The sequence below is a fragment of the Bufo gargarizans genome, chromosome 9 (assembly GCF_014858855.1).
Source record: "Bufo gargarizans isolate SCDJY-AF-19 chromosome 9, ASM1485885v1, whole genome shotgun sequence".
In the NCBI taxonomy this organism is placed as follows: domain Eukaryota; kingdom Metazoa; phylum Chordata; class Amphibia; order Anura; family Bufonidae; genus Bufo; species Bufo gargarizans.
This window is the reverse complement of record NC_058088.1, coordinates 114,190,756-114,205,434: the sequence shown is the minus strand read 5'-3', so window position 1 is coordinate 114,205,434 and position 14,679 is coordinate 114,190,756. Positions and strand designations below refer to the sequence as shown.

The following is a 14,679-nucleotide window of genomic DNA, read 5'->3' as shown; positions in this document are numbered from 1 at the left end:
TAGAGACTCTGCTCTCTCTGCAATTTGGTTGAGAGGGCCAGGCAGTGTAAGGGTCCATTCACACGTCCTGTTTTTTTTCATCCTGAAAAACGGTCCGTTTTTTGCGGATCCGTTGTTCCTGAAAATGTTTCCGTATGTCATCCGTTTTTTGCGGATCCGCAAAAAACGGAAACATGTATACATTTCAATAATCAAATAAAGTTGTTTGGATTTCTTTGAAAAAAAAATTGAAAAAAAAAAAATAAAAAAAAATTTGTTATGTGTTTCCAGGAACGGAATCCGCAAAAAACGGATGACATACGGAATGACATCCGAATGTCATCCGTTTTTTGCGGATCCATTGACTTTGTATTGTACCAGGATCCGATTTTTCAGGACAAGAATAGGACATGTTTTATATTTAAACGGACATGCGGAACGGAACAACGGAAACGGACAGCACACATTGTGCTGTCCGATTTTTTCCAGGACCCATTGAAAATGAATGGGTCCAGATCTGGTCCTGATCTGTTCCTGAAAAAACGGAACAGATCAGGAAAGAAAAAACGGACGTGTGAATGGACCCTAAACGTGATTGCGTCTGGCCCTGTCAAAGTGGAGAGGATATGGCAGTTGCTGAGAGAGCAGAGCCTCTAGGAGTAAAGGCAATGCTCCTGTTGCACATTTGCATATATAAAAACGTAATTTTTCCTCAGTAATGCGGGCACATATGAACAAAGGACCAGCACAGATGTCTGCAGCTGCCAAGTGCACAGGCCATAGTCCAGCCAGTTTCATAGGTACAAATCTGCTGACAGATGCCCTTTAAAGGCTATGCACACTTTTGGAGTAAATTTTTTTTATGATTGCACGTTATTGATTTTTGGCTAATAATAATTTTTTTTCAATTGGCCTTTATTAAAACTATTGAGCTGTTCTGCCACAAAGGGTTAACTGTTTTTCTAGCTGTGTGACTGGCACTGACCACCAATGCTTTTAATACTGGGAAAGGAGGGGGGTCTGGCCCCTGCTGCCTGGCAGCACCCGATCAGGTGAAGGGTTAATTGCGCTGATCACGGCCCCCTGTAAGAGATCGGGTGCTGCCAGGCAGCAGTTATGTACACAGTTCTTAGTATATTCTAACTTGAAGCGTCTGCATCACCATGGAAACGCCTCTGTGTTAGAATATACTGTCAGATCTGAGTTTTCACAATCGTGAAAACTCAGATCTGAAAAAGCTGTTATGCAGACGGATCCGCACTGAACGGATACCATAGTTTGCATGTATAGGTGCGGATCTGTCTGTGCAGATACCAGACGGATCCGCACCTAGCGCAAGTGTGAAAGTAGCCTAAGACTGATCAGGATCCTGATCATTCTGAAAAATGCATTGAAATGCCGAATCCATCCTTCCGGTGTCATTCTGAAAAACGGGTCCGGCATTTATTTTTTTCACCTTTTTTTCGGTCTGTGGAAGGACGGATCCGGCATGCCTGTATTTTGAATGCTAGGATCTGGTACTAATACATTCCTATGGAGAAAAAAAAAATGCCGGCTCCGGCATTCAGGCAAGTCTTCAGTTTTTTCGGCCGGAGATAAAACCGTAGAATGCTGCGGTTTTATCTTTTTACTGATCAGTCAAAAAGACTGAACTGAACACATCTTGATGCATCCTGAACGGATTGCTCGCCATTCAGAATGCATGGGGATAAAACTGATCAGTTATTTTCCGGTATAGATCCCCTAGGATGAAACTCTATGCCGGAAAAGAAAAACGCTAGTGTGAAAGTACCCCAAGCCACATCCTGGTCTGACGGAAAAGACAGAAAATCCAAAAGGGTGCTACAAGAGCTACAGCTCTGTACAGAAAAAAGGACACCATACTTTTAATATAAAGTTTTAGCTCTAAATCGGTACAATGCGATTATAAATAAAATTGTCCCCAAAGGTGTACATAGCCTTTAAACTGTGCCAATACTGTGCTAAGAGGACTAGTTTTAGAAAACGGGTATTTGGAACTTGTGTATCATTGCACCTATATAAAACCACATATATGCTTCGTCATGGTACAGTGAGTGTTCCAGCGCAACCATTGACTGTACCGCACAACATGTGTAGGCACTGTAAAATTATGGAATGAATAGGGCTAATCTTTAAAACTCACCAGGAGGTAAGGGTTGATTCTGAGCGTACACTGTCTGCGCTCCATAAGGCAATCGAGACATGGACCCCCCTCCTTGGGAGTGCAGAAGGTCAGTGGAAACTCCCATTGGATAAGGCATTGAGCGTCCTCCACCAAGCCCATATTCCTGAATAAAACACACAATTATTTTATTCTGCAAATATTTACAGGGCGTTTCAACTCAATTTCCAACATACAAGAATCTGATACCTACTGCTCGTCTGTAATAAGAAATACAGTATGATAGTTGCATATTTTCAATGACATATATGGTCTATACCTCTCCTTTGTTTGCTGGTTGACGAGTCTTCTTGTTTTTCTTGCCTTGTTTCTTTCTCTCATCACCGGTACCTGGGCAGCTTCCTCCGCTCTTATCTACTTTGAGTGGCTCACTCAGCTTCTTATCGGGCTCACTACTTGTTGGGGTTGGTGGCTCCTCATCTTCAGGAGGAAGAGACAATGGCTCCAAATAGTAAGTGCGTGGCTTAGGCTTTAAGTGTGTGTGGTACAGAAGTAATCTCTGTTGCTCCTCCAACCTTGACACTCGTCTGTCTACACGCACAGTACCAAACCATCCCCAGGAAAGAGGAGCAGATTGTTTCAGACCTTCAAAAAGATCCCAAGGGGAAATTTTCTGCTTAGTGGAGACTTGAAGTCCCTGTGAATGGAGTTTAAAAAGAAAGTTACAGTAAAGAATTATGTACAGGAAATAACTAAGTGAAATTAGTCGATTTCACATTTTTACAGCTGTGTGCAAGTTTACAGATGAAATGTTTGAAACTCTGCAGGTATATGGCATATGTACGTTTCAAGTCTTTGCAAGGTTAAATAAAGGTCTGCCATGTCTTTAGGTTGCTGTGTACTTCTAAAAGCGAGGCAATCCTTATCATAATCTTTTGACCTAAATCACTGCTGTTATTTTTAATATTTACAGTAGTCCTAGTGGTAGTTCTGCCTCTCTCTCTCTAAAAAGGTCCCAAATTCTTAGCTAAATAACATAATACATATTTATAGTGGCAGCTGCAGGCAGCCAGCATTTTTTCATCTGACCTTTAAAGCTATGCAGAAAAAAAAAGTAATTTGATGCCCTTTAACAAATGGCTCTGACGTTTTTAATGTATGCTAGGAAATTAAACAGCACAGAATTTTTAGTATAAAGAATGTACACTTTATATCATTACATAAAGTAGAACGTAGAGTCACTGGTTTTGTTTTACTGTCATGTAAACCTGTGCGCCCATGTCTTCCATCCCAAAGAAAACAAACATTCACCTACAGAACAGTCTTCCCTACTAAAGATATCCGACGTTGTAAGGAATGACAAAGACTTCATATCTCCCCCAGGCTTTAAAGGTGTTATCCAAGATCATAAACTGCACCCCCCCCCCCCCCATGTGCCGGGCCCCTCACAGGGAATATACTTACCCCGCTCCCCTCCTGGTCCCCGCACCGCCACGTCTCCCTGTACACAGATGAAAACATCCTGTGTGGGGGGGGGGGCGCCAATGGAAGGAGGGGAAGAGTCTCTCCCTAGAAACGTGGGTGATGCTAGGTAGGCTCGCCCCGTCTGCCATTGGCTGCTCCCCACCCCTCGACACCGGAAGTTTTCATTGAAAAACAAACTGAAATCTTTTAAGTGGAGGGAAGAAAACAAAACAAAATAAAATTAAATAATGTGGTTGCATAAGTGTGCACACCCTCTTATAACTGGGGATGTAGCTGTGTTCAGAATTAAGCAATCACATTCAAAATCATGTTAAATAGGAGTCAGCACACACCTGCCATTGTGTGAAGTGCCTCTGATTAATAAAAATCCCAAATAAAGTTCAGCTGCTCTAGTTGGTCTTTCCTGAAATTTTCTTAGTCGCATTTCACAGCAAAAGCCATGGTCCACAGATACCTTTTAGCAATGAGATCCCTCTGATGTTTTGGAAGCTATCAGTCAGGAGAACGGTCCAAAAGAATTTTCAAGGTATCATCAAGTGGAGAAAATATGGCACAACAGTGACATTACCAAGAACTGGACGTCCCTCCAAAATTGATGAAAAGACGAGATGTGACAACAATCTCCTGTATTCTTCATATGTCTGGGCTATGGGGTAGAGTGGCAAGACTAAAGCCTTTTCTTACGAAGAAAAACATCTGAGCCAGGCTACATTTTGCAAAAACACATCTAAAGTCTCCCAAAAGCATGTGGGAAAAGGTGTTATGGTCTGATGAAACCAAGGTTGAACTTTTTGGCCATAATTCCAAAAGATATGTTTGGCGCAAAAACAACACTGCACATCACCAAAAGAACACCATACCCACAGTGAAGCATGGTGGTGGCAGCATCATGCTTTGGGGCTGTTTTTCTTCAGCTGCAACTGGGGCCTTAGTTAAGTTAGAGGGAATTATGGACAGTTCCAAATACCAGTCAATATTGGCACAAAACCTTCAGGCTTCTGCTAGAAAGCTGAACATGAAGAGGAACTTCATCTTTCAGCATGACAACGACCCAAAGCATACATCCAAATCAACAAAGGAATGGATTCACCAGAAGAAGAATAAAGTTTTGGAATGGCCCAGCCAGAGCCCAGACCTGAATCCGATTGAAAATCTGTGGGGTGATGTGAAGAGGGCTGTGCACAGGAGATGCCCTCGCAATCTGACAGATTTGGAGTGTTTTTACAAAGAAGAGTGGCCAAATCTTGCCAAGTCAAAAATGTGCCATGCAAAAAGACTGAGTGCTGTAATAAAATCAAAAGGTGCTTCAACAAAGTATTAGTTTAAGGGTGTGCACACTTATGCAACCATATTATTTTATTTTTATATTTTTTCTTCCCTCTACCTAAAAGATTTCAGTTTGTTTTTCAATTGAGTTGTACAGTTTATAGGTCACATTAAAAAGGTGGAAAAAGTTCTGAAATGATTTATCTTTGTCTCATTTTTTTACATCACAGAAACCTGACATTTTAACAAGGGTATGTAGACATTTTATATCCATGCCTCTCTCTCCGAAGCATGTAGCTGTAGCCAGCTTAGATCTACAGTTGCACAAAAAATGTGAACCATTTTAGATCTCTGTATTGATTACTAAGGAAATGTGATCTGATTGTCTATAATTGTGATGTGTGATAACACACACAATTGTCCTGATCATGTCTTTTTGAGCATATTGGGTAAAGATCCACAGTGCAGAAAAGTAAGTGAACATTGGCAGGTTAATGACTTCTCCAAGAGCTAATTAGCAAAAGGTTTTTCAATAAAGATGATGAGATTACGTTTCACAGATGCTTTGCTTATTAAAGGCACACAAAGCCTGGTTACTCACAAATATTTTCTTCTCAATAAAGATTTGTTAGTGTGTATTACGTTCACTCAATTTGCCAACTAAAAAACATGAACAGTACTGTTTGTGTATTTTAGTTATACTGTTTTTGTCTAGAATTGTGACTTGGATAACAATCAAATCACATTTTATTAGTAAACAATGCAGAAATCCAAGTAATTCCAACAGATCCCCTATTTCTTGCCATCGTACTTGCAGTTCTGCTGTAAGCAAGGCCTATTTCACATGTCAGAGACTCAAAGATGTGTGCCATTTTCTCCATGACCACCACATATTCCCTTTGATTTTAATGTGTTTATGGGTCAGTGGAAAAACCACAGTAAGGGCTGTTTCACACAAGCGTATGCCGTGCGTGACATCCGCTGCGTGAATGACAGCCAAGACCCGATGCGGACATCAGAAGCACAGAGCAGTAACATGACTGATAATGCTCCTTGCCTCTCTGTGACCTCTTTACTACAAAATCACAGTGAGATAAAGTTGTCACTGTGATTTCGTAGTAAAGAGATCAGAGAGGCACGGAGCATTATCAATCATGCTAATGCTCCGTGCTTCCGCAGTCTGCATTGGGTCTTGGCTGTCATTCACGCAGCGGATGTCACGCACGGCATCTGCTCGTGTGAAACAGCCCTAACATGCACTACTCAGGACCAAATATGCCAACTGAAGTCTATGGGTCTGTGAAAATCACTGACAACACAGATGGCATCCGTGTTCTGCCAGTAGTTTTCACGGATCATTGGTAGGAGACGCTCTGGAAACTAATTTTCAGCTTAGCAGTTTTTGTGGAATACGGATGACACACAGAAGGCTAAAAACAGACACAAGGACCAAACAGATTCTTCAAGGACATATTCATAAATGAAACACTGACCATCTTGACATCCATGACGGATGTCATGGATGTATAAAAGAGGCCCAGTAAGGAGAAATCTTGTTGAAAGTGTTTGCTCGCTGTATATTTTTCGTCAAATGGCAAGGAATGCTTTAATCCTCACAAGTCCAACTGCTGCAACCAAACACCATCGTCAGTATGTATGGAACTAGTCTTGAAGCTAGTGATTGGCTGCAGTGGTCACCAATTTAGATGGCATGCGATCAGCTGCATGAAAGTATACAGAGACCGAATAAGTGATAAACCTTGCCAATCTATTCAACTCTGATTAAAGGACAAAATCCATATGCATCAGGTGCCGGCTGTATAATACAGCAGACACCCAACCGCAATGACCTGTATAGGAGAGAATAGCGATCCCAGTCATTTAAAGAGGTTATCCCATCTTAGACAATAGGGGCATATAGCTAGGATATGCCTCCATAATCCGATAGGCGCGGGTCCCACCTCTGTGACCCGCACCTACAAGGAGAATGGAGCGGAGAAAGTTGAGGAGGGCACACTGCGCATGCACAGCCGCCCTCCATTCATTTCTATGGAGCCGCTGAAAATAGCCCAGCGCTGGATTGGCCCCATAGAAATGAATAGGAGCGGCGGCCGCGCATGCGCAGTGTGCTCCCATTCACTTCAATGGGAGAGGCGGGGAGCTGCGCCTGGTGGTGGACGTACCCCAGGAAATCCGGGATCCTCCAGCCACAACTCTCTCCAGCTCCGTTCTCCTTGAAGGTGCGGGTCCTAGAGATATGCCCCCATTGTCTAAGATGGGATAACCCCTTTAACTTCTCAGATGCTATGGTTAGCAGCCTCTGCATCTGAGCAGTTAGAGGTTCCCTCTGTCCTCTGAATTGAGCTTCTGCAGCCAAATCACAGGGCTACAATCGGTTGCTATTGGGAAGGCTCCCTAGCCTGTCATAGTACGCTGAGCTTTAAGCCGTGTCAGCAGCACAACTTGACAGGCAGCCATACACGCCAGACACGCTTTAAGCCATGTTAGCAGCACAACTTGGCAGACAGCCATTACAAATCCTGCAATCCTGTATTCTATTGAAGTCTATGGTATAACTTAATCAGAGGATTATATCTTCAAATCCCCTTAGGAGACTAAAAATTACAGTTTAAAATAAATGATATTTAAACCCCCCTCAAAATATTAGAAATTCAAATCGCCTCTTTCCCAACTTTACACATACAGTAAAAATAAATTAATTGGTACCTCAGAACTATTTATCGTGTGGGGTGAATGCCATAATTGTACTTACCGTAAAATCCTTTTCTAGTTGGATGCATTGGGGGAACACAGCACCATAAGTATATGCCCAGCTGACACTAGAAAGGAAAAGTGTTGGCTCCACCCTCTTCACAGACACTAAACTAACTACTAGTTCCTAAAGCAGTAGGAGCATCTAAAAAACCAGAGCAAAAAGTGAAGCCAACATGTCCTAAACCAAAAAGAGGACCATTATCAAAGAGTCCAGGAAAACCTGAAGACAAATGCAACCCGTGTCCCCCAATGCATCCAGCGAGAAAAGGATTTTACGGTAAGTACAAAAATCAATTTTTCTTATGAATGGCATTGGGGGACACAGCACCATGGGACGTACAAAGCAGTCCCCGAGAGCAGGAAGAAACAGCCATGCGAAGAACCTAGCGCACAGTCGCTTTCAGAACCTTGCGACCCAAACTGACATCAGCAGAGGCCAAGGAATGGATATTGCAGAACCTGGAGAAGGCGTGAACTGAGGCCCAGGTAGCGGCCTTGCAGACCTTGGAAGCAGAGGCTAGATGCCGGACCGCCCTAGTGGTCAACCGGAAGGGGGGGGCTCAGGACCCTTCGCCAGGCTTCCTTGACAGCCGACCTAATCCAACGGAAGATGGTAGCTTTGGAGGCATGTAAACACTTACATGAGCCTAAAGGGATGACAAAGGGAGAGCCAGAACGACGAAAGGACTCAGTTAACTGGAGATACTAAGGAAACTAAAACAAGGAATTACCAAATTAAAAACAAAAGAAGAAAGGTATATGGAAGAAGATAAAGAACTAGCTGACTGCCTCAATGAATACTTCTGTTCAGTTTTTACAAAGGAAAATGAAGAAGGACCTCAGTTAGGAAAGAAGACTAATGAATCTTTCGATGCATGTCTTTACAGAGGAAGAGGTTCTAAGTCAGCTGTCTAAAATTAATACAAATAATGCTCCTTTCACACCTGCGTTCAGGTGTCCGCTCGTGAGCTCCGTTTGAAGGGGCTCACAAGCGGCCCTGAACGCAGCCGTCTGGCCCCAATGCATTCTCAGTGGAGGCGGATCCACTGAGAATGCATCCGCCTGCCAGCGCTCAGCCTCCGCTCAGTGAGCGGACACCTGAACGCTGCAAGCAGCGTTCGGGTGTCCGCCTGGCCGTGCGGAGGCGAGCGGATCCGTTCCGACTTATAATGGAAATCAATAGGGACGGATCCGCTTGAAGATGACACCATATGGCTCAATCTTCAAGCGGATCCGTCCCCCATTGACTTTCAATGTAAAGTCTGAACGGATCCGCTCAGGCTACTTTCACACTTAGAAAAATTTTCTAAGTTATAATGCAGACGGATCCGTTCTGAACGGAGCCACCGTCTGCATTAATATGAGCGGATCCGATCGAACGCTAGTGTGAAAGTAGCCTAAGTCACAGGGGCCTGATGGGATACACCCAAAGTTAATAAAGGCACTCAGCGGTGAACTAGCAAAACCATTAACAGACTTATTTAACCAATCACTGGCAACAGGAGTCGTCCCAGAAGATTGGAAATGAGCAAATGTTGTGCCCATTCACAAGAAAGGTAGTAGGGAGGAATCGGGCAACTATAGGCCAGTAAGCCTGACATCAATAGTGGGGAAATTAATGGAAACCATACTTAAGGAGAGGATTGTGGAACATCTAAAATCCCATGGATTGAAAGATGAAAAACAGCATGGGTTTACTTCAGGGAGATCATGTCAAACTAATCTTATTGATTTTTTTTTGATTGGGTGACTTAAATAATAGATGGAGGAGGTGCAGTAGACATCGCTTATCTAGACTTTAGTAAGGCTTTTGATACTGTCCCACATAGAAGGCTTATCAATAAAGTGCAGTCTTTGGGCTTGGACTCCCATATTGTTGAATGGATTAGGCAGTGGCTGAGGGACAGGCAACAGAGGGTTGTAGTCAATGGAGTATATTCAGACCAAGGTCTTGTTACCAGTGGGGTACCTCAGGGATCTGTTCTGGGACCCATATTGTTTAATATCTTTATCAGCGAAATTACAGAAGGCCTCAATGGTAAGGTGTGTCTTTTTGCTGATGACACAAAGATTTGTAACAGGGTTGATGTTCCTGGAGGGATACACCAAATGGAAAAGGACTTCGGAAAACTAGAGGAATGGTCAAAAATCTGGCAACTAAAATTTAATGTTGATAAGTGCAAGATAATGCACCTGGGACGTAAAAACCCAAGAGCAGAATATAAAATCAGTGATACAGTCCTAACCTCAGTATCTGAGGAAAGGGATTTAGGGATCATTATTTCAGAACACTTAAAAGGTAGGCAGACAATGTCACAGAGCAGCAGGAAATGCTAGCAGAATGCTTGGGTGTATAGCAAGAGGAATTACCAGTAGAAAGAGGGAGGTGCTCATGCCGCTCTACAGAGCACTGGTGAGACGTCATTTGGAGTATTGTGCGCAGTACTGGAGACCATATCTCCAGAAGGATATTGATACTTTGGAGAGAGTTCAGAGAAGAGCTACTAAACTGGTACATGGATTTCAGGATAAAACTTACCAGGAAAGATTAAAGGACCTTAACATGTATAGCTTGGAAGAAAGACGAGACAGAGGGGATATGATAGAAACTTTTAAATACATAAAGGGAATCAACAAGGTAAAAGAGGAGAGAATATTTAAAAGAAGAAAAACTGCTACAAGAGGACATAGTTTTAAATTAGAGGGGCAAAGGTTTAAAAGTAATATCAGGAAGTATTACTTAAGAGGGTAGTGGATGCATGGAATAGCCTTCCTGCAGAAGTGGTAGCTGCAAATACAGTGGAGGAGTTTAAGCATGCATGGGATAGGCATAAGGCCATCCTTCATATAAGATAGGGCCAGGGGCTATCCATAGTATTTAGTATATTGGGCAGACTAGATGGGCCAAATGGTTCTCATCTGTCAACACATTCTATGTTTCTATGAGTGCCCGAACCACATACAGACAGTGGAGAGACCGCTCTCTGAGATTAAGGGGTTGGGACAGAATGAAGGCAGGACAATCTCCTCATTAATGTGGAAGGAAGGAAACCACCTTGGGAAGAAAGGAGGGGAATGGGCGCAGAACAGCCTTTTCCTGGTGAAAAACCAGAAAGGGGGACCAACAAGAGCGCGCCGCCAGCTTGGAGACTCTGCAAATGGAAGTAATCACGACTAAAAAGGCAACCTTAAAAGGAGACATAAGAAAGGGAGACCCCCTTCAAGGAGTCAAAGGGAGAGGATTGAAGGGCATCTAGGACCAAATTAAAATCCCAGGGTTCCACCGGGAAACGGAAAGGAGGGACGCGATGAGCCACCCCCTGAAGGAAAGTCTTCACTTGGGAACAAGAAGCCAAGGGCCTTTGGAAAAGAACAGACAAGGCAGAGACCTGAACTTTGAGAGAGACCAGGCAGAGACCTTTCTCAAGGCAAGAATCCTAGGAACGGAAAAAAAGAGAGGGTGAACCAACCTCACCGAATTCACACCAAGCAAAATAAGCCTTCCATGTACGATGGTAAATCCTGGCCGACTGGTGTTTTCGTGCATGAAGCATAGTCTGGATGACTGACTGAGAGACTGCGGAATCTCGGGACCACCGCTTTAACAGCCATGGCATTAAATGAAGCCGAGGTAAACTCAGGTGGAATAGCGGACCTTGCGAAAGGAGGTCGGGACGCAGAGGTAGCCGCCATGGGGCGTTGGCGAGCAGGAAGACGAGATCTGCGTACCACACTCTGCGGGGCCAGTCCGAAGCCACCAATGTCACTGGGACCCGGTCCATTTTGAGACGTTTGAGTACCCGAGGAAGAAGCGGAAGGGGAGGGAAGGGATATAGGAGACTAAATTGGGACCACGGGAGCACCAAGGCATCTACCTTCAGAGCCTTAGGATCCTAAGACCTGGCAACGTAAAGCAGAAGTTTGTGATTCAGACGGGAGGCAAAATGACCCACCTCTGGGATTTCCCAACCCCTGAAAGAGCTGTTGAAACGCCTTTGGATGGAAAGACCACTCGCCCAGGTTGAGACGCAGGCGACTGAGGAAGTCGACTGACCAATTGTCGACTCCGGGGATGTAGACAGCGGAGAGAGAGGGAACGTGTCCCTCTGCCCACCGCAGGATGCAAGAGGCTTCCTTTAGGACCACCGCACTTCTGGTGCCCCCCTGGTGGTTCAAATAAACCACTGCAGTGGAGTTGTCCATCTGAATCCGGATAGGATAACCGCGGCAGAGAGGAGTCCAACAGGACAGAGCTAGGTAAATGGCCCTGAGCTCCAGAATATTGATCTGTAGGGAGCACTCCCGCATTGACGACTGACAGTGAAAGATCCGAAGACTGCCCCCCAACCTCTAACCTGTCAGGCTGGCATCTGTGGAGATCACCTACCAACGGAGGGGAAGGAAGGAGACGCTTAGTGGGTTCAGCCACCAGCGAAAGTCCCGGCAGACCTGAGGGGACAGGCGGAGCGGGCGATCGAGGCCTGACGGAGACTTGTTCCACTGGGCAAGAATTGAGAGCTATAGGGACTGGGTGTGGAATTTGGCATAAGGAATTGCCTCAAAGGAGGCAACCATCCAGCCCAGAACGCACATGCACAACCTGATGGACAGAGGAGACGGCTTGCAAAGGCGAGCCATCCCTGACTAGACAGCCACTACCTCGTCCTGAGGAAGGAACACTCAGCCAAGGCGAGTGTCGAGGACCAGGCCTAGGAATTCCATCCCCACCAGCCAGCCGAACTGGGACAGCACGGACAGGGTGATGTGGAGGCTGGACAGGTTGTCATCCTGGGATGGGGCCTTCACCAGAAGATCTTCCAGGTATGGTATTACTGCAACTACCCTGGCACAGAGAAGTTCGACGAGGGGAGCCAATAGCTTGGTAAAGACCCTCGGGGCAGACGCCAGGCCGAAGGGCAATGGCACAAATTGAAAATGAAGATAACCTACCGTGAAGCGAAGGTACCTCTGATGAGACAGAGCTATTGGGACATGCAGATAAGCATCTCGGATGTCGATGGACAACAGAAACTCGCCCACCTCGAGGGAAGCAATCACCGACCTGAGGGACTCCATGCGAAAGTGGCGGACATGGACGAAATGATAGAGCACCTTCAGATCCAAAATGGGGCGAAGAGAACTGTCCTTCTTGGGAACATCGAAGAAGTTTGAGCAAAACCCCTGAAAACGTTCCGAGGTCGGGACAGGAACAATCACTCCGTGCGTATGAAGGGAATTAATGGCCTGAAAAAGCGGCCACCCAGGAGGGGGACCTGTGCGGCAACGACTGGAAGAACCGACCTGTGGGAACGGCGGCGAAATCTTGTATCCAGAGGAAACTACCTCCAGAACCCAGGCATCGTCCATGCTCCCGCTCCACTGATCCTGCAAAGAGAGCAAACAATCCTTGAGCGGGGGAAACCAGTCATGCAGATAACGGCATTGCAAACTGGGGTTTGGAAGGCTTAGGGCGGGTGTGCCAGGAGGGTTTGGCCTTGAAGGAAGGACGAACTGTCTTTTTGTCCTGACAGAAGGAGGAATCCCTTAAGGAGTGAAAACGCTGTGATCGCAATAAAGACATAAAACTGCGGGGACGGTTTTGGGGCAGGAGGGAACGTTTCCCACCTGTGGCCTCAGAAATCAGCTCCTCCAAATGTTTCCCAAAAAGCCTGCCACCCAGGAAGGGAGAGATATAAGAGCATTTTTGGAGGCGACATTAGCTGCCCAGGTACGAAGCCAAACCGTGCAGCAGATGGCCACAGAGTTAGCGGCCGCCCTGTTAGAGCGGCGTGATGATTCCAGGGATACCGTGATGCCTGGAGAAGATGAGTGGCAAGGAGATGGGGCTCCCCCTGAGTAGAATCCAGGGGTAAGGACCGGACAAGCTGTTTGGCCCATACACAGGCCTCTGCCACCCAAGGTGCAGCAAAGGCAGGATGGATAGCGAAACCTGCTGCCACGAATGCAGACTTGGACAGGGAGTCTATATTCTTGTCCAACAGATCGGCCAAAGGAAGGGTGGTAGCCTTGGCAAGTCATGCCACCCGTGGATCTAACTGAGGGACAGACCACATAGTAATGAACTCCCCGGAAAAGGAACTTCCGAACTCTTGGCAGACTGAAGACGCCTACCCGGGTGAAGCCAGATCCGCATGGTTAGGAAAAAAACAAAGCTGGGTGCCTACAACGGCGGAATGATACGGATTCCTGAGCCGTGGAGGAGGGGTCTTCCTGCACATGGAGAGCTTCCCTAACTGCCATGACGATATCCTGCAGACAGGGCTGTGCTCTGCTCAGATTCGGAATCAGAGTCAGAAGTGTCCCCCGAGGCGGCGGAAGGTGCGGCAGGGGAGGATTCGTTGCCAACCTCAGACCTGTCCTGGGAGTGACCCGAGGATTCCGAGGAGCGTGACATGGTTATGAGAACCCGAAGTTGCTTGCAGAACCTGGCGTCTGAACGTGAGCGTGCCCCTTCCGCGGAGGAGCCCCTGGGAGGGGCAGAGGCGGACACAATTTGGGCAGGCAAGCGGTCCAGCGACTCAACCATTGATTGGGCGAGTCGGGCAAGGTTCCCTATGGCTTGGGACGGCTCCTCATTGGCTACTGCGCCTGCGCCCAGGACCAATAAGATTTGAACTACTCTAGGCGTGCATGCGCCGTGGCCTGTCATTTTAACCTCAGCGCAGCAAGCGAGCCTGTTATACTGGCGCTTGCGCATGGACATGTAAAAATTTGCAAACCATTTAACTGACTCGGCGCTACTGTGCCAAGTCGTCTTTTTCGCACATGTGCAGCGCCGAGTCAGTTAAATGGTTTGCAAATTTTTACATGTCCATGCGCAAGCGCCAGTATAACAGGCTCGCTTGCTGCGCTGAGGTTAAAATGACAGGCCACGGCGCATGCACGCCTAGAGTAGTTCAAATCTTATTGGTCCTGGGCGCAGGCGCAGTAGGAGCCGAAGGTAGCAGAAAATTCCGGCCCACTGCGCATGCGCGAAGCCGGAATTTTCTGCTACGTTCGGCCGTCGTTTT

At 46.1% G+C, this 14,679-nt stretch overlaps 1 protein-coding gene across 2 annotated transcripts in view; it reads right to left on the bottom strand.

Moving 5' to 3' along the window:
- MED12 (mediator complex subunit 12) overlaps nt 1–14,679 on the bottom strand; it is a 99,724-nt gene that overhangs the window by 4,913 nt on the left and 80,132 nt on the right. For both annotated transcript variants that reach the window (XM_044305789.1, XM_044305788.1), the window contains exons 36-37: nt 2,442–2,819; nt 2,144–2,288 (exon numbers count right to left, since the gene is read on the bottom strand). In XM_044305789.1, the coding sequence (XP_044161724.1) occupies nt 2,144–2,288; nt 2,442–2,819 (523 nt within the window). The remainder of the gene's footprint in view (nt 1–2,143; nt 2,289–2,441; nt 2,820–14,679) is intronic.